At 52.9% G+C, this 22,145-nt stretch overlaps 7 protein-coding genes across 7 annotated transcripts; 2 read left to right on the top strand and 5 right to left on the bottom strand.

Moving 5' to 3' along the window:
- Positions 1 to 105: 105 nt before the first annotated feature.
- JN550_010512 (uncharacterized protein) lies at positions 106 to 1,275 on the bottom strand (the record flags this gene model as incomplete). The annotated part of the gene is made up of 1 exon (XM_049308774.1): positions 106 to 1,275. The coding sequence occupies one exon, from the start codon at positions 1,273 to 1,275 to the stop codon at positions 106 to 108; it is 1,170 nt and encodes a 389-aa protein (XP_049167483.1).
- A 2,208-nt stretch (positions 1,276 to 3,483) lies between these two features.
- JN550_010511 (uncharacterized protein) lies at positions 3,484 to 5,421 on the bottom strand (the record flags this gene model as incomplete). Its single annotated transcript, XM_049308773.1, has 2 exons — positions 3,484 to 4,796; positions 4,857 to 5,421. 2 exons carry the CDS (start codon positions 5,419 to 5,421, stop codon positions 3,484 to 3,486), a joined length of 1,878 nt encoding a protein of 625 aa, XP_049167482.1.
- Positions 5,422 to 7,078: 1,657 nt separating this feature from the next.
- On the bottom strand, positions 7,079 to 8,035 carry JN550_010510 (uncharacterized protein; the record flags this gene model as incomplete). Its single annotated transcript, XM_049308772.1, has 1 exon — positions 7,079 to 8,035. The coding sequence occupies one exon, from the start codon at positions 8,033 to 8,035 to the stop codon at positions 7,079 to 7,081; it is 957 nt and encodes a 318-aa protein (XP_049167481.1).
- Positions 8,036 to 9,213: 1,178 nt separating this feature from the next.
- Positions 9,214 to 10,352, top strand: JN550_010509 (uncharacterized protein; the record flags this gene model as incomplete). Its single annotated transcript, XM_049308771.1, has 3 exons — positions 9,214 to 9,320; positions 9,382 to 9,555; positions 9,620 to 10,352. The coding sequence occupies 3 exons, from the start codon at positions 9,214 to 9,216 to the stop codon at positions 10,350 to 10,352; spliced, it is 1,014 nt and encodes a 337-aa protein (XP_049167480.1).
- Positions 10,353 to 10,645: 293 nt separating this feature from the next.
- Positions 10,646 to 11,967, bottom strand: JN550_010508 (uncharacterized protein; the record flags this gene model as incomplete). The annotated part of the gene is made up of 4 exons (XM_049308770.1): positions 10,646 to 11,040; positions 11,120 to 11,641; positions 11,696 to 11,752; positions 11,808 to 11,967. 4 exons carry the CDS (start codon positions 11,965 to 11,967, stop codon positions 10,646 to 10,648), a joined length of 1,134 nt encoding a protein of 377 aa, XP_049167479.1.
- Positions 11,968 to 15,912: 3,945 nt separating this feature from the next.
- JN550_010507 (uncharacterized protein) lies at positions 15,913 to 17,712 on the top strand (the record flags this gene model as incomplete). Its single annotated transcript, XM_049308769.1, has 4 exons — positions 15,913 to 16,230; positions 16,286 to 16,735; positions 16,790 to 17,270; positions 17,432 to 17,712. The coding sequence occupies 4 exons, from the start codon at positions 15,913 to 15,915 to the stop codon at positions 17,710 to 17,712; spliced, it is 1,530 nt and encodes a 509-aa protein (XP_049167478.1).
- Positions 17,713 to 19,426: 1,714 nt separating this feature from the next.
- Positions 19,427 to 20,686, bottom strand: JN550_010506 (uncharacterized protein; the record flags this gene model as incomplete). The annotated part of the gene is made up of 1 exon (XM_049308768.1): positions 19,427 to 20,686. The coding sequence occupies one exon, from the start codon at positions 20,684 to 20,686 to the stop codon at positions 19,427 to 19,429; it is 1,260 nt and encodes a 419-aa protein (XP_049167477.1).
- Between the last annotated feature and the right edge of the window lie 1,459 nt (positions 20,687 to 22,145).

Below are 22,145 nucleotides of genomic sequence, written 5' to 3'. Positions count from 1 at the left end.
CCCAGTTGCCTCTATGACGTTCGCCCTTAACATTCAACCCTTAATGGCCCTGCGCACGCTGGGGAACCTCTAACCCAAGAAAATGAAACCCGCAACCCAAGGCCCTTACCAGCTCAGAAATCTGCCCTGCACAACACCATCATTGTCGAAGACGCCCAGGATCTTGCCGTTGAAACTCAGCAGGCCCGGCCACTGGCTGTTGGCGTTGCCGACGACCTCGGGCCTGGTGCCCCAGGCGATCTTGCCGCCCTTCAGCCCGGCGCTGGTCAGACCCTTGATCTGGGCGATGGCGGGCCAGTCCTGCGTCGGCGTGCTCTCGTCGGTCATAAACAGCACGGCCAGACCCTTGTCGCCGAGGTTGACGATCTGCGGGCTGCCGGCGTTCTTCTTGTCCCCAGCGGGCGCGTACACGAGGCCGCGCTCCGGGTACGTGGCGCCGTCGTCGTACGAGACGGCGTACTCGACGCTGAAGACGTGCTCGCCGCGGCGCGTCGTCTCGAAGACCATGACGAGGGCGTCGCGGCCGTCCTTTTGGTCCTTGACCTTGACGATGCCCTGCATGCCGTCACGCAGCTTGACGTCGTCCTTGTGCACCTTCAGGTTGACGGCCGGGCTCCACCTGCTGCCGTCCTTGGAGGTGGTGCGGAACGTCTGTTGGTCGTCCTTGGCCAGCTCTTTGCTGAAAGTCATCTGGATGTTGCCGTCGGCGCCGATGCGCATGAAGGGTTCCCAGATGCCAGGAGCGAAGCCATCGGCGTTTGGCTGCGCAGGAAACTCATGGGCCTGGCTCAGGAACTTCCAGTTTTTGCCCCCATCCTCGGACCGGCAGACGGTGATGCGGAAGTGCGTGTAGGCCTTGTTGTCGTCAGTCTTGTCGTGGTTGCGGAAGGCAGCTAGCACCGTAGGTGGCGAGGTCGAGCCGACCTCCTGGAGGAAGACATTGTCCATGTCGCCTGAGGTGCGGTGGGCGATCTCACCCCAGGGCTGGAACGAAGCGCCATTGTTCGTGGACTTGAGAACCTGGATGGTCCTCTCCTTGTCGTTGAAGTGCGTATAGGCAAGCAGAATAGAGCCGTCGGACAGACGAGTGACGCGCGAGTAGTGGTTGTCTGACGCAGGGGTAGCTTCAACCTTGACAGCCTGAACCTGGACGGCTCTAGGTGAGAGCTCTAGACCTCGCTGTGCCAGAGGATTTGGTATGCTTCGACTAGAAGCTAGAAAAGGCAGGCAGGAAAGGAGCAGCAATGCCGCCTGGATAATAGTGTTGATAAACATGGCTCTTAGTAGACAATACGTGGGTGTATCATGAAAAAGAATGATATGATATCAGGGACAGGAGGAGATAGATCTGCTTGAGTGTAACGAGCATGAAACCAACTCCGTCAGTGGGCTCGTGGGCTTACACTTATAACCAACCCTCCATCTTGCAGATGGCACAGCCGTGTCACCACGAAATAGCGGGTGCCGTGATGTCTGACCACGCGAGAGCACTCTTGACGAGCCTGCGCCTGAGCCAAGAGTCGTGCCGTTTCTTGCAGCCTGAGCATGTCACGATATGCAGGGTGTCTGGTGGTAGGGCGGAGTTCAGGTGGAAGGATCACACGGTTTTCTTTAGTAAACACTGCCGGATGCGGCCTTGGGTCCCTCATAGGCATGTTGGGCGAGGATCTACTCCGTGATCCAACCAGGGCTCGACCTGCGGGACTCGTGTGTGAGGTGTTGTGCCACTGTTGCACATGTCGAAGACGTTGCCATTGTCAGCACGCTGTTAAGAGGGTCTCTGGGCGCCCCTCCGCCATGCTCCTGGGTGGACCAGCGACAGGTCAGCAAAAGTTTCACACCCCGGAAACCCATGTCAACGTGGACCATGGAACTTGAGTGGGTATGGGTTACGGATCTCAACCCTCAAATGCCATTCCTATAAACGGATCTGACAGGTCCCCCAATGGCGGAGAACAAGACTGGACGAGTTGGGTCGCGTCGAGCAGAGCAGAGGAGGAATGCCAAGCTCGCTGTCCGTCTGGAGTTGGGATGACAAGTGCTGCTATTGTTGGCGTCGGCAGGGTTGGACGAGCTCAGCCTTGCTGGCACCGCTCCTTCGGGTCCACGTCCGTGGCGCCATTGGGTCGCTAAAGATAAGCTTGAACTCGCAGCCAAACACACACCAGAACCGAGTGGGCAGCACCCAATTTCGGCAGGGCTTAGCAACGCTGCTCGAGGCTGCTGCACATACAGTCAGGGTGTTTGGTTTCCCTTTTTCTTCTTTTTTTCTTCTTTCTTCTCTATACCTGCACACGTCGGCTACATAACCGAGAGCGGGCCGTCCACGAGCCTCCAGGCCCAAGTTAGCCAGGGGCCCAGCGCGTATCACACATTGTCGCATTTCGCCCGGCCCACAAGTCATGCAAGTCATGGCAGTCATTGATTGGGCGTTCGGAGAGATAGAGAACAAGAATGCCAATGTCGCGCAGCTCACAGCTGTCCCTGCATCAAGAGTTTCGTTGCAACCATGGAAGTGCCGATTTGTCCGGTCGCGCTCGGGGCCTTCACCACATGTCCAGTCTCCACTGGACAGGTCGAGAACATGACCTCTGGTTTCAGCAACTTGCGAAAACCGGTTCGTGTTCTATTGCCGGTGGGTGCACGGCAGACGTACGGACGGTCACACATGGTAAGCCACACGTTCCCTGGCCCACGACGGATCGCTCCTTGCCCGGGACGACGACATGTGCCTGGCTCAACTCGATAACAGTAGGTGGCATCAGTTTGTGACTGTGAATCGCCGCATCTGGGAAATGTCGGGTTGTACGGTGGAACCTGGGTCCTATCAAAATTGCGATGGTAATCCTTCGGAATCTTGAACCTCAGCTCCATCGCACAGCATACCAAGTAGGCAACAGTATCCTTGGCGCGCCATCAACCAGCTGCCTAGGCGCAAAGGATTCGGTAGTGCATCCTTGTGGAATATCGATCAACCATGGTATTCGCATTTCACACCGTCTCCGATATCACGTAATCGGCGGTGAGGTGCTCTGCATAGTGCCGACTGACGTGCCGGCGCTCGTTGCGCCTCTGCCGCGCACCACAACGATTGTCCACCATGAAGGCATACAATGTTCCGCACAGTGGTTTGGCTTTCCGAGTCTCAACTTTGCAGCCCTTGCCCTTTGTGTTCAACGACTGCACTAGACCTATACAAAATTGGCTTCAGCAAACGCCCACTCTTGGCGGAATGTCGTCATATGCAGTAAATTCCAGTCGATACCATAATGACTGATAGAAGCATAGGCAGGAAGAGCAGGTACATGTAGCGGCGCAAGAGTACATGGTTCAACTTCAAGTCGAGACGCAGGTGGCATATTCGTTGGTACTAGGTTTGTCGATGGATGACTATGACATGAGCGCAGACCTTACCATGACCTGAAATCAGGGCTGTTCATGATAAGTGTTTTTGTCTTTGATGTATTCTATCAATGTTGGAAACTAGTTCTTGCCAGCATCTTCCTTGAGCGTCACGATCTTGTTGAGCACGACCTTGTCGTCAGTGCTATCAGAGTCCATGGCAAAGTACGCCACACGCATTCCCTGGAAGCGTACGCTTTCGGGGCCACCCTTGCCCAACTCACTCTCACCAGCGGCCTCGGGCCACGGCGCCCTGCGTTTGACCTCGTCAAATCCAGATTCGATTAGAGCGTTCGGGTAGATGGTTTCACTGTTCGGGTTAATGTCGTTCAGGAAGCCGCCCTCTGCATCGTCCGGCTTCTCAGACTTGAAGAGCGAGTCGTGGATGCGAACCTCGACAGCGCGCGAACCCGACGGTACCCACTGGATGAAAGTCTTGGGCTTCTTGGTCTCCTTGTCGAACACGGCGCGGATCTCGGTGACCTTACCAGTGGCCTCATCCTTGTTAAATGAGACTGCCTTGATCGGGTAGGGGGCCTGGAGAAGGCCGACGGTCTTATTGGGCGCCAGGCGGAAGTAGTCCTTGCTGTCAACCTCGCGGAAATCGGAGCGATCGATGTAGACCGTACGGGTGAACTTGAGCTTGTGAGAGCCCATTGCGGGAATCTTGGGTGAGAAGGGGATGTCGACCTCTACCTCTTCGGCATCTTCGATGACAACGGGCACAGGGTCTAAAACGAGCATGAGCCGGGGAACGGTCCGCTCGAGGTATCGGCGGATCGTCTGGTCAAAACGCTTAAGCTGGATGATAGACGGTGCAGTGGTGACACCAAGCTCGTTAACAAACTCGAGGATGGCGCCAGGCGGGACGCCACGTCGCTTGATGGCAATGAGCGTATACAGGCGCGGGTCATCCCAGGCACGAACAAACCCCTCGTTGACCAGTTTCATGATCTTCCGCTTGCTCAAGACGGTGCCCGTGATGCTCAGGCGTCCGTATTCGCGCTGCATGGGCTGGTGTTCTACCAGCTGCTTGTTCAGCCACTCGTAGCTCACCCGGCTCTGGATGAATTCGGTGGTGCAGAGAGAGTGGGTGATTCCCTCGAAGCTATCGCATAGGCAGTGGGTGAAGTCGTAGGTCGGATAGATCCTCCACGCGTCGCCAGTTCGGTGATGGGGCTTTTCCAGCACCCGATAGGCTGCGAGGTCCCACATCTGGGGGTTCCCGTCTGTGATGTCCATCTTCATCCGCAAGAAGGCCTCCCGGGGCTTGTACTTGCCGTCCCGCATGCCCCTGAACTCGGCCAGATTGGTCTCGACGCTCTGGTCGGCGTGTGCGCATCGGAACCGTGGGCCGTGGTTCTCGCCTCCACGCTGGGCCTTGATCTCTTCGTCTGCAGAGCCAATCAGTATCTATCACCGTCCGTATCACATAGCACGTGAAGATGGCGCACCATTGCAGTGGCAGACATATGCTCTCTCCAGCTCGATCAGCTTTTCCGCCAGGTCGTACAGCTTCTGAAAGTTGTCACTGGAGTAGGTGATCTTGTAAGGGCTGAAGCCTAGCCAGCGCACCATCTGCTCGATCGCGACAAAGTATTTCTCCTCCTCGGCCTCGGGGTTCGTGTCGTCGTACCGCAGGTAGCACTCGCCTCCGTGATGTCTGGCGAAGCCAAAGTTGACGGCGATGGCCTTGGCATGGCCAATGTGCAGGAAGCCGTTGGGCTCGGGAGGGAATCGGGTCACGACAGGCTTCACAGGGCGCTCCTGGTAGACGTCGGCCAGGAAGCCCTGCTTGAACATGGCCTCTGGGTCGAGGGCAGGCTCGTCGACCTTCTCCTTGGGCTTGGGCTTGGCGGCGGCGGGGTCCTTGGGCGGCGCGTTCTCTTTTGCCTTGGCCGTGGCAGCCTTCTTGGCCCTCTTCTTGGTCCTCTTTGCGAGCTCGTTCTTGGACACCATCTCGCCGGTCTCCTCGTCAAGCAGCAGCTTGGCCGTGCCTTCGGTGATTGCGTCGGCCATGTTTGCTGATGGGAGCACGGAAGTGAGAACTGTTGGCGATGCTGGCTGTTGTTCTCGGTAGACTCAACAGGGCCGTGTGCGCAGTGGAAGGAATGGCAGGACCAACTGCGAGTTGTTGTGTTTGGATTGGGATGGTCGGTGACAGGACGGCGGCGGTGACTCAACCCAATGCGACCTGAGACGCTTCAGCCAGAAAAATGGCCCGCCTCAAAAGTCCAGATGGAGGGGCAACGCGCAACGCGGGGCAGAGAAAGCCAACCCACCAGCCAAAGCCCACAACACCGCACAACACAACTCAACATACAGCTGAGATAAGATAAAGCCACCCAGATCTCCCTGGTCCTGGCTTCGGTCGAACCAATCAGCTCAACTTTGCAGAGAGCACAGTCACAGTCATACCTTGTAGCACACAAGAGGCATCAACTCGTCACGGCAAGCAGAGATGCTGTGTCCCTCCCAGCCGACAAGTTGCAGCATGCCTGGTCATGAGGATTGTTTTAAGTCTTTCGTCACGACGCAAAGCCTCTCTCATTGGGGAGAACCCATCTCGGGAAACAACGCGTGGAAAGGCTGCAGCGTACATTTGGATAATCTAGTCATTGAGTTTCCAGTTATACAGACACATATATATCCTTGCTTGCTTCCCTGCTCACCATTCAAGAGGGACCCAAGCTTCATTCGAGACGACGAGTTTCAATCTCCACAGCCGTCCAGTGGATGGGTATCGTGGCATGCTCTCCACTAGCGAGCAGCCAACCCAACCCCATGCCAAACTAAAATGAGCAGGGGGGAAAAAATAGAGTAATCCACGATCTAAAAAGCAATAGAGTCCGAGGATCGAACCTGGTGGCTATGATGAGAGGGGGATTCGAACCCCCGCCTATTACTAGACTGCAAGTAGTCAATCCTAGGGATTGCAAGTATACACTTGAGTGCAGCGCCTTAGACCGCTCGGCCATCTCACCATTGTTGACGTCATAATCCCTCTATCGTATGCTATGTTGGTGTTCGGTCTAGTCCCTAGCAGATGCCGGCTATGAAGCGGCCTCTCTGTGGATCCCCGAAGGTTCAAGAAAATTTTGTACAGAAAGTGCTATGTCCGTGGTCCGTGGCACATACTGGAAACAACGCGTGGTACTTGTACGCACGTCAAAGTCTCGGACCGAGGCTTGATTGAGAGAACATGGGATCCCATATATGCGATATGCGAAAAGTGGGTCAGCGGCCGAGGAGGTTTATAACGCGACGTTGACGTTCACAGTGGAGGTGCTTAGTCCCAACCGCCTGTCGACTAGCACTTACCGTGGCCTGTCTGCATAACCATTCATCGTCATGGATCATAGTCTAATACATGCCGCGAAGGAGCCGACTGCTGCTTCGTAGACATGAGTAGTCACAGACGGGCGAATCCATTTAAACAAATATTATCCAGTGTTAAGTGTATTGGGGCTTGCTAAGAAGACGAGTTGACAATCTTCAGTTTTTTGTCTTGCTACTAAATGCTCAGATGGTCAAAGGGATTGCTTAAAAGTCTACCGTACACACAGATGTTTTGGCCACAGTGTCGGTCAATGGTATGATACATCTATTATAGCCCCCAGCGCCGTGTTCGTAGGGCGTTGCCTATCCGCGCAGTGGTATACTGGTCCTACCAGATTCATTTGTCCGCAGGTAGTCTGTGAGCCCCAAAGAAGTCGACAATCCAACTCGTCGCATTGAACGCTGCCTTCGGCCCTCCCTTGTTGTCATCATTCCTAAGCATGCTAGGCCAGTCGTGCTTGATATTTCCCCCATCGTACACCAGCGTGACCAGCCCGTTGCCCCACGAGCTCACCACCCCTTTGTCGCTGCCGTCGATGGTCTTGTTGTTCTCGTCTCCAACCTTGAGACCATCCCGCTTCACCCACTCCTGGGCCCAGTGTCGAATGTCCGGTAAGCAGTAGTTCTGGAACTCGCCGTGGTATTTTATGGTCTGATCGGCACCTCCGTGGAAGGCCATAATCGGTATATCACCTCTCCCCGCCTCACAGGGAATTGCGACCTTGGATGGCTGCTCACATTCCGACTTGATGCCAATTTCTTTGATGTAGTATGCTCCACTGACTGGCGCAAAGGCGGCAATGCGTTTTGACAATGTTGGATGGCATGCAAGCCGGCCCACGAAACCGCCACCTTGTGATTTGCCGGTTGCATAGATTCGCTTGGTGTCGATGCACAGGGAAGAGTCCAGAGCGTCGAGCACCGCCGTTGTGAACGCAAAGTCGTCCGACTCGTTCCCCGGGGCTCCTTCCCAAGTAGTATGATCAGGACGCTCTTCGTTGTCGGCATTGCCTTGTAAATACACGACTATATATTCCTTGTTGAAGAACGGTGTTGTCAGGCCGTCCAAATCCACCTGGTCTTCCAACTGTCGATTGGCTCCATGGTAAGACAGTATTACTGGCGTTGCATCTCCACTGTTGTACGTCTTCGGGAGGAAGACTCTGTATCGTCGGTTTCCCAGGACTTTTTGACTGTCACTTAGTTTTCCAACATCGAACGGTGCTGGCTTCTTGCATCCGGACGCCGCTAGAACGACTGATACTATGAATGAAGAGGCTGCCAAAAGATGCATATTCAACGTCGTGCACTTCCAGTGAACTCGAGAGTCTGAAGCACGAATCTCAATCCTCGGCAATACTGTTCAGGCTATTTAACCATTCCTGTGATTCACCCGCCGCGGAGCTTTGCTGCCAGTAGCCCGAGTGAGTTCCACACCATGAGAGTACTAAAATCCAACACCACCGTAGTACGGTGGATCTTCATAAGGTATGAGCTCAGCCAAAGTACTTGTAGTGTGGCCTGTATGCTGACTACAGCTCCTTCCTGTGGGGAACCGGGGCTGCTCATTGGACAAGCCCCAATCCTGTGCTGTAAATAGTCTATGGACGGCCCCGTGCTTGGCACACAGCCTCAACCCGGGTTTCCTCCCTTCATGGCATAGACTTGCGAGTGACCACTGTCCAAAGCACGGCTCGCAAAAAGACACCGAAAATTACGTCAGTCATTACAATTTCCAGAGTTATGCTATTTTCAGCGCCGTCGATACAGGAATCTAGCGATTTTGAATCGAGATGGGCTCATGCCTGGTGGGGAATGATGACAAGAGCACGCTAATCCACATCATGCGGCAAGTATTGGGCAGAAACTACCGGGTGCTCTATCAAGCTTGAATCGACAACAACAAAAAGACTTGAGGTCTCAGTCGGCATCGCAATCGTAGGCAGAAACGGGCCCTCCCGAGCACTGCGGTTCCGTTATTGGGCGACAGCTCGCTGTCAAGGGGATCGCCACCAACTAATATACGGGAGAGCCTTTCGCGGCTTCGGCAAAATGCAATGCGGGTAATTTTGCAGCCACGTTCTTGCCAGCGACATTATGCACCAATGATAGATAACATGCTTAATTGAAATGGATCCTTGATGCATCCGAGACTTGCCGGTCCTGTTCATGAACTGGGTATGTCGAGTCGGCAGTTGCACCTGCTGAACGGTGGAGGTTTCAATCGGACCTTCAGTATACAGAAGAAGAGTCCAAGCCCAAGGACATGTGCAGGGAAGACATGCGTCTGCAAATAGAATAGATAGGATGTTGCTTACAGCTTCATCGGCAGTTACTACATCCAGTTCTCCGAGCAGACCCTCGCGGTATCTTGGCATTGAACTGTGAGATAAAGCAGACTGTGGGCTCCCCTTGACTCTGGAAGCAGACTCGTGTCTTGTCATCGTCGAGTTGCTTAGGAAAGCTAGCAAGATGCATTGGAAGATCATTATTACCGCCGCGGCAGCCACACACGGTGTCCACGCTGCCGCGACGCTACGATTTTCTTGTTCTCAACTAGTTGTTGAACGGCTAGACCCGTGAGTATATCCAGGAGTGAGCGTGGTCACAATGGTGAAGTTGTCTAATATTTTCGATCAGCCTCGTCAATCCCGGGTTGAATCCGTCTCCTCACTTACATCAGGTCGTCGGTGGAAATGCCTTCAACGTCTCCATGGACCCTAGCGTGCATGACTTGCCTACGACAGCGACTTGTACTTCGTGTACGCCAACGGAAGATTTTTCCAACTACTGGACAGCCGTGCTGTTTTTCCGGTACGTGAATACCTAAGATGCCTGAGTGTTGCGCAAAAGAACAAATATTGACACGTTTCCCCAGTGCCAAAAACGGTACATTCCATCGTGTCAACACTTTCGGCAATGAGCTCGGGTTCACCCAAGCTACTGGAGGGCAAACGGTTTACTACCTCACCACGGGGAACGCAAAGGTCACAGCCTTTAAGCCTGGGTTCCGGATGACGGTCGGAGACCCATCATTCCGCACAGCGGCGGAGCTGAATGCCAAGTACAAATACATGGATTACACTTGCTTACAATCGTCCATGACGCGCGGCGGCGCGACGACCAACTTTCCCAATAAGCCTTGCCCAGCAGGTATCATGGTGTCGATCCGGTTCCCGACATGCTGGGACGGCAAGAACCTCGACTCACCGGATCACCAGTCGCATGTGGCATACCCCCAAGGCAACAGCTGTCCGTCGACTCACCCTGTCACAGTGCCCCAGCTCTTCTACGAGACGTACTGGGACACGAGGCCGTTCAACGACAAGTCCCAGTGGCCCACAGACGGGTCCCAACCTTTCGTCTGGAGCTTTGGTGACAAGACGGGCTACGGCATCCACGGCGACTATGTTTTCGGGTGGAAGGGCGACGCGCTGCAAAAAGCCATGGACACTAACTGCAACAGTGACTTATTCGCTAACAAGATCAACTGCAATGTACTCAAGACACAGAGTCTGGCCGATGCGAATAAGTGTACCAAGACAACACAGGTGGCTGAGAACCTGGATGGGTGGATGAAAGAGCTCCCAGGAGGTATGGCAGTGATGTAGTGCGTCAACATGATGTTGAGCGAAAACTTGTGTCGCTGTAATCAGGTGCTATGAGAATGGATTGAGGCAGAACCGATCTAGCTCTAGACAACTGTGAACTTGAATCGGGATGTTTCCGCCTTTAACACGGCCTTCTGAGTAATCAGTTTGGAAGCAAAAGGTAACACCGAAACATGAAGTTGTTGTGGCCATCTTCATTGCGTATGAAACTTGACTATTAAGACATCCATTCTATAGGGGTATTTTGAAGGTTGAAATCGCTATCTGACGCCAATCGCACCAAAGAAGTATTCTTAGTTCGAAGAAACCGATGTGGAACTTTTCCGTACGACATGCGTCTGTACCTGGCTATTCTTCTCGTGGTCCTCGACCTCATATCCGAACTGCACCGTCTTGGTGATAGCAGCGCCACCCAGTCCCTGCATAATATACTCCTCGCTCCCTGTGTCGTCCGCTTCGACTCTCGACTTGGCTTGACTCTTCGAGAAGTGACTGCCGGGTCCGTATTGTGTGTTTCGCGAGGGAAGGGGATACGCTCCTGATGTACTGCGGCCGCGACTGCCGCCAGATGAGCCGAGAAGACGAGGGAAGAATCGTTGCGCAAATGGCTTCAGGGCTGGAATAGAGCCGCCGATGATAGAAAGGTTCAGCTCGAGTATGCACCACATAAGTGCTGTCACCGTGTTTTCTGATGATCGAGGTGTCAGTATTTCTTGTTCTTGCTCAAGTCACATAAAGAAGTTCTCAAACTTGGGGGGTGAGCTCACTTGTCAAGTCCGCGTCTGTCAAGAGCGCATACAGCGACTGTAAACGAATAATACTGACGATACAAACGAAGGCTCCCATAGTGAGCACGAATGCAATTCCGATCTTCTGTCTACTTCGGAGCTGGAGGGTCCTCAGAGCAGGCAAAGGAACCACCACGGTTGCGATATCGGTGGCGATACCCAGGGCCGCCTGGGCGAAGTAGAAAGCTGGCCTGTTGATACAGACTGCAGTTAGGGAAGTTTCGAGGACCCATGATCCGGAGATGGGTTTGCAACTGAAGGCGTTGACAAGGACGGAGGCAAAGGAATATCCCAGAGTGAAGGCGAAGACAGCCCAGGTGGCAATTTTCATGGACCGAGACGGGAAGATTCTCAAGTAAAAGAGCAAGATGGAACCTTTCGCAAGGCCAGTGGCAGCGCAGAATACCATTGCTGCGATGACGTTTCGAACCATCCAGTTGGGATAGAGATCAGGTTGGAGAGGGACATCCCAGAGGTCTTTTCCCAGCCCGTAGTTTAACACTATTGAAAGTCAGAGGAATTCCAAAATAAGGTCTTTAAAACGGAGTGACTTACTGTCAAGACACAGTGCTACCATGACTATATTGAGCACCATAGCCGCGACCATAAGAACTGGTGAATTGGCTGTTAGATTGATAATAGATTCCTTTTACGAAGCGAGACTCACGATCATCAAAGGCTATCTTCGCTGATATGACTGCTCTTGTGTAGATTCTTATCGCCATAGTCGCTGTGGCTACTGGCAGGAAGATGCCCACAATGGTGATAAGACTCGATGCCGTATAGGGTTTATCCGCGTTCGGGGTGACGCCGGCCGGCGGCGCCATCGCGTATACTATGCCATTATAGAGTGACATGATTCTTGTCGTCGTTGTTGTGTGGATAGCCCTTTGAGTAGTGTTGGGAGGGCAAATGGCTCCAACTATGATCAGATTCTCTGACCACGACCACGCCCGAGATACAAATTCTAGCCTGGGCAGTGTCTGCACGGAACAGTTTGGGGAACGGAGGGTCTGATAGAATGCTGGGGCAGTGAGTACTAATAATAAGACAGGGACAGGACCCTGATATCTAGATGGTGAAAAATAGCCGAGTCTTCGAGAATGGTTCTCGCGACCGAAAGACGATGCAGCTTTACTGCATGTATCTTCAGCCGGCGCTCGCCGCCAAGAAGCTGAATCATATCTGGGGTATGAAAGCGTACTAATGCCTATGGTTTGTACTCGGTTCAGATAGCTTTCCAGGGGAGCGGAACCCCTAGAGATCTTCTTACAAATTAGCGACACGTATCAGGCGATCTAGGGTTGTGTCTGCATTCTCGTCCGCTCTATTCTGACGCCATGACGAACCCTCATGGGTCTCCCTGCAGTGCATATATCTTGACCTCGAGCTAAGCTAGCCGAAGCGCCAGGCCTGCAACAGCAACCCAGAGGCAGGGTAGGCCGGAAAGGGGGGACAGAGGGGACGATTTGTGCGTTTTATCATCGAATGACCGAAGTCCACCCACTTGAACAGCGCTACATTGCTGTGTACAATGACGGCAAGCTTCGCAAGGCAGATGCAATCAGTGAACTAATTCCCACATGGGCTGACGAACCCAACGTCTTTCTCCTCCACTTCGGCGGCACGTCACAATGGCTACGGTCTAGAGGAAGATTTTGAGAATATTCGGAAATGATCATCTGTGTGGCCTTACTAGTGATATGGATCTGCTCAGGGTTGTGATCCACGCTGCAGAGTCCATCGGGACCTAAGACCTTGTTCGTTAACATAGCATAAATCAGGAAGCCCGACTGTGTCGTAGAAGGTTGGTGTAGGATGCGATAAGACGTTAGTCCCACAAGTTGGCACCATCATGGCAGATGGTGCATCCACACACTCTGAGAACCAAGGGAACCAAAGGAACTAGTTTGCAGAACTTCCCGGATTTGAAACTGCGTACCAGCATTTCCCTGTGCCGTTGACCAAGTCTCGACACTACAGGTTACAGGACAACAATCGAGCCCTCCAGGTATCCAAGGAATTTTGTGCGGTCGACCAGGGTATACCAAATGCATCCCTCCAAAACAAGGTAGTTGGCCGAAATGTACCCTTGCGTGTGTAGCGTGATACTAAGACGATGGGCCAGCCAGCGATTGAATATCCGGCCCAACCGGCGCAGAGCGGAGCAACGGCCGGTAGTGCAGCACCTACATAGCTTTCACTAGCGAAGCTAGATGAAGCAAATGATTCAGCAAATAGGGGCAGGAAGTCCATGCCCGCAGTAGCGTTGCAAAATCTGTCAATAATAGGCATTCGATATGAAAAGTGCCGTCTAACATCGTGACAAACCAGCGTGCATCACTGCTCTCGTTTGGTAAAGATTTGATAGCCCGATAGAAAGGGTGGATGCCAACTCGATATACCCCGCTCTTATCCAGCAGTCATAGAAGTGAATAAAGGTATCGAGAATTTTTTTTTGATAATGGAAAACCTCATGAGAGAATACTGTTGTGGTGAATCCTCGCTCCCAATCCTTCGAAGTTGGCGTTATTATGGTACGCCTACGGAGTAGATACGCGCAAGCCAAGTGAGACTAGTCTTGGACTATGAAGCCGATCATCGACACTTGAACTCGATTGGCAATGATTATCTACTTTAACTTAGTGTCTCCTTGAAATGAAGGGATTGCCCCGGAACATCAGACGGATCCCATCGGCGATCATGCTTGTCTGTTTGGCGTCAACATCTAGTTTCAGCAATTCTCCTCAAGCACTATACTTCCTTCCTCATCACCATAATGGTGATGTTATGAGCATCCCTTCCTTTCGAAATTGACGCAGTATCATTGGGCTCCTATGTCTGATCAAGTATCACTCTAGGAAAGTGTGGACTAATGCATACCCACATTGACATATTGCGCACAAAAAGTCGTATCCGCGCGATCGGGTTGCCTTGGGGGTTTCCGCTGGGAGGCAGGGAGGAGCTCAATTCACCTCGGTTGCAGATTGCCGCTATGGAGTGCGGGAAGAGACAGCGTGCCGAGATGCGCTGTGGGGACTTGTCGGTACTGATCCTTGGAGGAACTCCATCTGTGCATTCCCAAGGCTTTTTCCGACAGGGCTCGCAGGGCTCGCTCACTTGCTCACTTGGTAGGTATAGGCACCATATTGCCCACGTGCCTCGGACCAAACATCAGCTGGTTCAGGTTGACAGGAGCCATTGCAACACTGCGCGGCATATTCCGGTCGAAACCAACTGCCGAAGAACAATTGCAGCAGCTGCACAAACCTTTGCGCCATGTGGCGGGTGGTTTCGTGCAGGGGGTGTGATGAATTGCAGGACCGTGGTACCTGCAGGCTTCTAAGGTTGCCGTACAGAACTACCAGAACCGGGAATTTGGGTCCAACCAGCAGTTGAGATGGCAAGGCTTGAATCGCTACCTAGGTACAGGTGTGTAACAGGGCCAGTAGAGTTGCGCACCCCCGCTGCTACACTACCCTACATATGGGGGTTCATCTCCTCGCCCTGCCACGCCCCCCACGGTGGCGGCCTGGACCCTGACAGGACAAGACAACAGTCCAAGGCATGGGCAACGCCACAATTACCGAATGCGTCTTCGCCCAAATGAGATGGTATTCATCTCATCATCGACGTGAGCCGGCGTATTGAAGTTTCGTTCAGCCTAGCGGGCGGAAATTTCTCACCTTTCAATCTCACGCGGGTGTCTGTTCGCCGCCGGCGCCTCCCGGACACACGGACGATTTCCAGGGTCCAGCGGGGACCAACTCGCTTCCAACAACGAAACCCGGCGCCACTAGCCTCCAATTACCTATTCATTACTCAGCCTTTTCGTCTAGCAGTAAATAGTCATCGGAGGCGTCAAAGGACCTCACGGAGAAGAAGGAAGAGAAAACCGCAAAAGACAGAGCAGCGACTAGGTGACGAACTAAGCCAGACCCATCCACCAGCCCGCCCAGCGGTGGACTCAGGTCGCCGTGAACTGCGAACGACCGCCGTGGGAACTAACGGGAATAAAACAGCCAAGCGGCGGACTTGCTCACTCCTGTATCCACGCCCATCACAACGAAGTGCGGTTGGCGCCGCCAAGGGAGCGGAAACTAATCAGCAGGGCTGGTGGTAGGTCATGGCTTCCCTCCTTTCTTTCGCGTCGTTCAAGTGGGAGGCATAAAACCGCCGAAGCCAGTGCTATTAGTGTCCCATCGCCGTGGAAACTCTTAGATTTAGTTACACGGCTATACATACCATAATACGCAGTAACCTGGGGCCCTATGAAGCTGTCGGCGCGATTGCTCGATCGGGGGGGCCCAATCGCGCGCCCGCTGAGCCCGCTCCCGGTCAAGGACGGCCGGCTTTTACAGCCGCAGGGCAAGGGTAGGGGACTCGCATGACCGAGGCTTCTTGAACGTGGTGCACTCAATTGATTGCCAAATGGCCAAAGGGGCTAGGCGACCAGACAACCCTTGCGACTGCAATAAACACCGGGGCCTGCTTGCTACCATCACCGCACCTGGCAATAGTACGACGGGGGGTCCAGGAGGCCGCGATGGCCCAAGGTTGAATGTAAGTCCTCTAGGCACATCACTAGTCAAGCGCCGGATCATGTTCCTCAGTCACTTAAAAGGTGATGCCATGCGGTTCCTATTCCTAAGTGATCCTTCAGACTTGTTAGGGTCGGCGAGTCAAGAAATTGTGTGGTTACAATCCTAGCAGAAGTTGCCCGTGACCGTCTCTCGACACCACTCGTTTTCCATTAGCACCCTGCCCTGAAGATGTTAAGCCAGACAGTTTACTCCCTTCTGGCGACAGCCGCGCTGCGTGGCGCTGTCGTGCGCGCAGCTTGTGGTCACAACACCTCAGCTACCCAGAGCTGTGCTGCTCTGGGCCTGAAGTTTCCGTCCAAGGTCTTCTACCCTGGTGACACGGTCTACGAGTATGAGACTCAGGCCTTCTGGTCAAACACGGAGCTGATGAACCCAACGTGCGTGTTCCGACCCGAATCTGCCTCAGATGTCTCTGGTGGTGTTGGTTTGAGTCGCGAGTCCAAGACCAACTTCGCAGTTCGAGGCGGTGGACACATGGGCATCAAGGTAAGCTTGGTATACTCACCCCACCGGGATCCAACACTAATGCAGCCTCCTCTAGGGATCCAACAACATTGATGATGGCATTCTCGTGGTCATGTCTAACCTGACTGCCCTGGAGCTCTCGGACGACAAGAGCACCTTGACCATGGGACCCGGTCACAGGTGGGGCGCCGTCTACAACTACTTGGCTGACTATGACCTCGTTGTTCCTGGCGGTCGTCTTTCCCCGGTTGGCGTTCCTGGGCTCCTCCTCGCTGGTGGCGTCAACTTCTTGGGCAACCAGGTTGGTTGGTCTGCCGACAGCGTTGTCTCCTATGAGGTCGTCCTCGCCGATGGTAACATCGTCAATGCGACAGCCACGGATAACTCAGATCTCTTCTGGGCCCTCAAGGGAGGCTCCAGCAACTTCGGCATCGTGACCAGCTTCGATATACTCACCTACCCCTCTACCCAGGTATGGGCCGGTGTTTACAGCGTCTCCGGTGACAACATGGACGCTCTGCTGGCTGTATGTTTCCCCTCGATGTCACTCTCGAGGACGGCACGCTTACCATTGCCATAGGCCGTTGCCAACTTCTCGGCAACCAACACTGATCCTCTTTCGCATATTGTCCCACAGACTGTTGTCGCCACCGAGGACAGCGCGATCGGCGCAGTCATCCTCTTCTACGACAGCGCCACTGTGTCGCGCCCCGACTGCTTCCAGATGTTCTACGATATCCCCAGCATCGCGGACTCAACCGGCTTCAAGACTCTGGCGTCGTTCGCTGTCGAGACAGGCGCGCTTGTGACTGACCACATCAACGATGTCTTTGTCGCCGGCACTACTGTCGGCAAGACCTACGATGAGCTACTGAAGGGTGTCCAGATCACCAACGACGTCTTCTTCAACGCGCTGCCCGACTTGTATGCCGTTGTTCCCTTCGCTAACTTGAGCCTCGTCAGCATCGACTGGCAACCGATCGGAGACCTGTGGCAGAGTGGCTCGGAGAAGGCCAACCCTACTGGCAATGCTCTTGGGGTTGACCCGGCTTCCAAAGGAGGTATGTACTATCGGGAACTGCTTCATACCACAATCGGCAAGTTTCGGGCTTCTGAGGCCAGCGTCATATAAGCCACTATGCCCCTACGAATGAGCCCAAACAAGAAACCTACCCCTGGCAAACAGATCGAATTGGGAATTGACTAACTCGCTATGTTGCAGTGTACCTTTGCTGGGCCGAGGTAGTCGAATGGACAGGCAGTGAGTATGACGAGGCAGTCATGGCGTGGGTCCAGAACACCACGGCGGCCATCAATGCCGCCACCCAGGCTGCTGGCATCTTTGACCCGTTCAACTACATGGGAGACGCAGCCGGCTTTCAGGAGATCTATGCTGGATATGGCGCGGAGAACGAGGCCAAGCTCCTGGACATCTCTAGGAAATATGACCCTGAGCGCGTCTTCCAGACTCGTCTTCCCGGCGGTTTCAAGATTGGCCTATAGACAGACATTTTAGTGCCTCTGAAGAAATATTGTATGCAAAATAAAAACTTGTAAGTACAAAGTCATGCGGTTGGAGTCCGGCCTGCCTTTTTCTGTCCGTGCCTAGTGCTCCGCCAGTATTCGAACACTTACTGGCTGTGCAAACCTATAATCAGGAAGCCACCTTCAACTCGGACACTTGTGAACGGCCTCACGTACGCCCCCTACGACTTCCTTAAAGATGGACTTGGAGCCTAATGGCGGAGGGCAAATAGCGATCAGAATACCAGCCTGCAATATCTACTGTATACCACTATCTTCCAGTCGATACCAACGTAGTTTCTGGGTAAGAATTCTTGACAAAACTACACCGTTCTAGTATGCTACCCTGGAAAAATAAAACCTGCGCGACGTACCACTTACCAAACCAGTCTCCACACCGGAACTGAACTTTGTCGCAATGGGCTGCTGGGCTCTGACTGTCCCCCCCTGCCACTCGCCGTCCGAACGGGGCCGCATGCACAGGCAAAGAAAAATCTTCACCGCCAGCCCACATAGTCACAGGTAAGCGCCTCGGCACTCAACAACGAGCAGCGATCACGTCGCCCGGTTGGGAATCGTGATCGAAATGCCTGGTTAGCTCAATCGGTAGAGCGTGAGACTCTTAATCTCAAGGCTGCGGGTTCGACCCCCGCATCGGGCTCAATTCCCGATGCATCTCAGATATACTGAGATACCTCGAATTCACCTTTTTGCCTATTTGGGCTTCTGCCGGTATACGCGACACGTACTTGCGCTAGCCGGTTTCGATTTTTGTCGTGCGCTTGTCTGATTGGAGGATAACGAGATAAGGTTGGCGATAAGCGATAAGCCACGCGAAGGTGAGAGTTGCTACATGCCCAGGTAACTTAGGTAGGCACCCAGTTGCCCATCCTCAACCTGGCTGAGACTCGAAAATGGATACTTGGGAGATTACCCCCAGACCCTCGATTGGTCAAGGTTCAATCACTTCGCCTCTAGGAAAAACATGCGGATCACGAAGGACATGGAAGCTTTGATGTTCGGGGTCCGGAACTGGGACTCTTGTCGTGAACAAGCACAGAGTCGGATTTAGGGTCTGCCATTACTAGCAGATGACTGAATAGCTTATGCCGAGCAAGACGACCCTGCCGAAAGACTCAGGCCCATTCGATATGTTTCAACAGACTCTACCGAGAGTTGCACCGCTGCAGCACTGCACGAAATCGGCGGTAATGGGCTTGGCTTGGGCACCATCATTGAAGATCGGAGCAAAAACTTCCTTTTGTACGAAGTTCTTCTGTCTGGCTTAGTAGCTATGGAAGCACTGCTGTAGACAGACACGAGGGTTAAGGGTCATGTGATGGGAAGCGATACTACTCAGTCGTAGTTTGGAATTCATACAGCACTTGGGCAAAACATACGCATTCTGTCCCACTGGAATTGCTGGTTCAGTCTGCAATGCTGATTTTGCATTTGTTATTGAGTGTGTTAGTGGTAGCGGCGTAAGAAGCTGGCATGACCAACTGCATGGCAATGGATGTGGTTGAAAATGATTAAGACTGGCCAAATTGGCTTCAGACTTTATTCTGTTATAAGGATCCCACTTTTGACTCCTGCAAATGCTGAGCGAAACGCGGTGTTGCCCACCCTGAAATACACCTATGCTGATATATGCCTTAAACTCCAAAACAATGTGCAAGTCACCACTCGTCCCTTATTTCGCATCTCTCATTATGTCGCTTATGTCGAGCTGGGTGTCGCCATCGACGGCCCCGTTGAAGGCTAAAACGTTTGCGCTGCCATTGGTATCCTCAACTATCCCCTTCACAGCTAGGGATTCCAGCCTGGCTAGCACTTCATCGGGCTTCTCAATCTTATGCAGCTCCTTCAGGTACAGGACCAGTCCAGCAACGTGAGGCGAGGCCATGGAGGTACCCGACTTGACCGACGTAGCAGTGTCGCTCTCGAAGCCCAGTGACATGATAGATTCGCCTGGTGCAAAAATGTCGACATTCTTGCCATAGTTTGAGAATGCTGCTCTGGTGTAAGTTGAATCCACTGCACCGACAGTAATGGCATCGGCAGCGTTGGCCGGTGAGTAGTTCGCGGCGTCACTGCCCTCGTTACCAGCAGCAACGACGACTGTGACTCCCTCCTTGTACAGGGCCTGCACCGCCTCCGTCAGCACAGGCTGCCTTCCACCACCCAAGCTCATGTTGATGACTGACTTGCCGATGCGGGTATTATTCTTCATATCCGCGTAGGCCCACGCCAGCCCGGCCATGATTAGCTCTGTGTTGGTTTTGCCGACGGCATTGCAGACTTTTACAGCAACAAGAGTGCTCTTCTTGGCAACACCAAAAGTAGCCGAGCCGATGGTGCCTGCTACATGTGTGCCGTGGCCGTGGAGATCGTCATGTGTCTCATTAGCGACAGAGCTAAACCCAAAGACTGCGCGGCCGCCGAAGTCGACGTGACTGGCGCGAATGCCAGTGTCGACAACATAGGCATAGTACCCGTCGCCCTGAGCATCCTCCTCGTAAACATAGTTAGTTGTGCCGCTAATCTGGTGAGAGATACTACCAAGACCCCAGGGAGCGTAAAGCTGCTTGGTAGTGTCCCAAATGTGCATGTCGAGAACTGGATCAACCGACGCAACGGAGTTGTGATTCCTTAACGCGTTGATTGTCTCAGTGTCGAAGATACCTGAATAACTGCGGTGCTCGTTGATGTGGAATTCTTTGCGAACACCATCCTCGACCAAGCCGGAAAGGCCACGGCGGGATACACTCCGGCTATGAATATCTTTGGCGTAGGATATATGAGTAGCCATCTCAGTGTCAGACATCCCGCGCTTCATGGTAACGATGTAGTGGTCGACGGGACTACTGCCACTGCCAGTCCCTGCTGGCAGTGCGGCAACTACCGGGATCAAAGCCGCTAGGTATATTCCTAGCTTCTTGAGATCAACCATTATTTATGATAAATGACACTGAAGAAAAGAGAAAGGAAATAAGCCTTGGCTCAAAAGAGTAGCCTCGTGAATAGACAACAGGCGAAAGAGAGGTTATTTGACGATTTGAGAATGATGTACTACAACAATAGTAGGCTCAGCTTCAAATATGATCTCCATGGCTTCATGTATTTATACTATCGTAATCCTTTAGCCTCATAGTTGGGCTGTAGCACTGTGTTGTTGTCTAGTAGATGGGGTTCATATGCCCCAGCTCCGCTTCAAGTCGTCTGGTACCTGACAGCGGCGAAGCCAGGTCCAATGGGATAAGCTTACTCGTTTAGGAAAAATTCAGCCTACTGATTTTGTCGCGTGCACTGACAGCCCCAGCCCGCTTACGGCTGCTGCGACTCCGTAACTGTAATGGTGCCGCGCCAGCGGGCGCAGACGAACCTGCGCTGGTTCTTTGAACAAATAGGCAGTCACGCATGCGGCTTAAACCCATGGGAATAGTTATGATTTCTCCCCTAAACTACGCTCGTCTATCCATACTCGTGATCATGTGCCAGCAATGGGTCTGCTTTTATCAGTCAGATTGCGCCCACAGGATAGGACTATGGTCACATGAGGTGCATACGGACCAAGCCTCAGTTGCATCGGATCCTTCAAATCCATGCGCATGCTGGAGAACTTGTTCAATTGAGATCTGTGAAATGAAGCAGTATTGAGAATCTGTTGTTTCATCAATCTGCAGTGCAATATCCATGATTTACTTGAAATAGTCGATAAGGGTGACTAATGCTAACCACAGTCTAGAGTTCATCGAAGCAAGACAACTCTAAAACAGAGATCAGCTTTGATGGCTCCTAAACCACGGCAAGCGTGACAATTCAATTCAATGCAATGAGAAAGAGTCTAGTCTCATTATTGGTTTCATTCTTACTCGTACGTTCAGAAAGTGGCACCTTGGACCGCGCGAGCCATGTATGTATCCCAGAGACTCGAGCCGAGATTCACAGAGCCAGCTTCCATTCAGCCAAGTCATCTGCCAGATCAAGAAAGTTCACAGTCTATGGCGACTCGTCTTTCGAACTGCGAAAAAAACTTGCAATTTTGATCGGTGCTCACAAAGTAATAATATAAATTAGAAAGATTTAGAGCTGTCGGAGATTGAAAGTCCCTGAAACCATGCTTCAGCTCTCGAACACCAAGCATCTGTTTAAAATTTAGCAACAAAAACCTGGCGAAGCGTGCTCAAACATAGCATATAACTACCACAAAGGACAGCAGTGTAGCAAACGTCTAATAGCAAGAACTCGTAGAATCATTTCGACGTCGGTAAGCTGGCTCGCAGGCCACTGTGGTTTGCACGACTTTGCATATTTATGAAAGGTGGTTGGGAGAATGTTGAAGATTTGATTCTACTTAGGAGCGACCTCGATTCAGGCCTCCAATGATATTGTACATGCAGCCGATCATT

Source organism: Neoarthrinium moseri (genome assembly GCF_022829205.1).
Source record: "Neoarthrinium moseri strain CBS 164.80 chromosome Unknown scaffold55_Wmoseri_CBS_16480, whole genome shotgun sequence".
NCBI lineage: Eukaryota > Fungi > Ascomycota > Sordariomycetes > Amphisphaeriales > Apiosporaceae > Neoarthrinium > Neoarthrinium moseri.
Note: the sequence above shows the minus strand (reverse complement) of the source record. Positions and strands in the feature narration are given on the sequence as shown.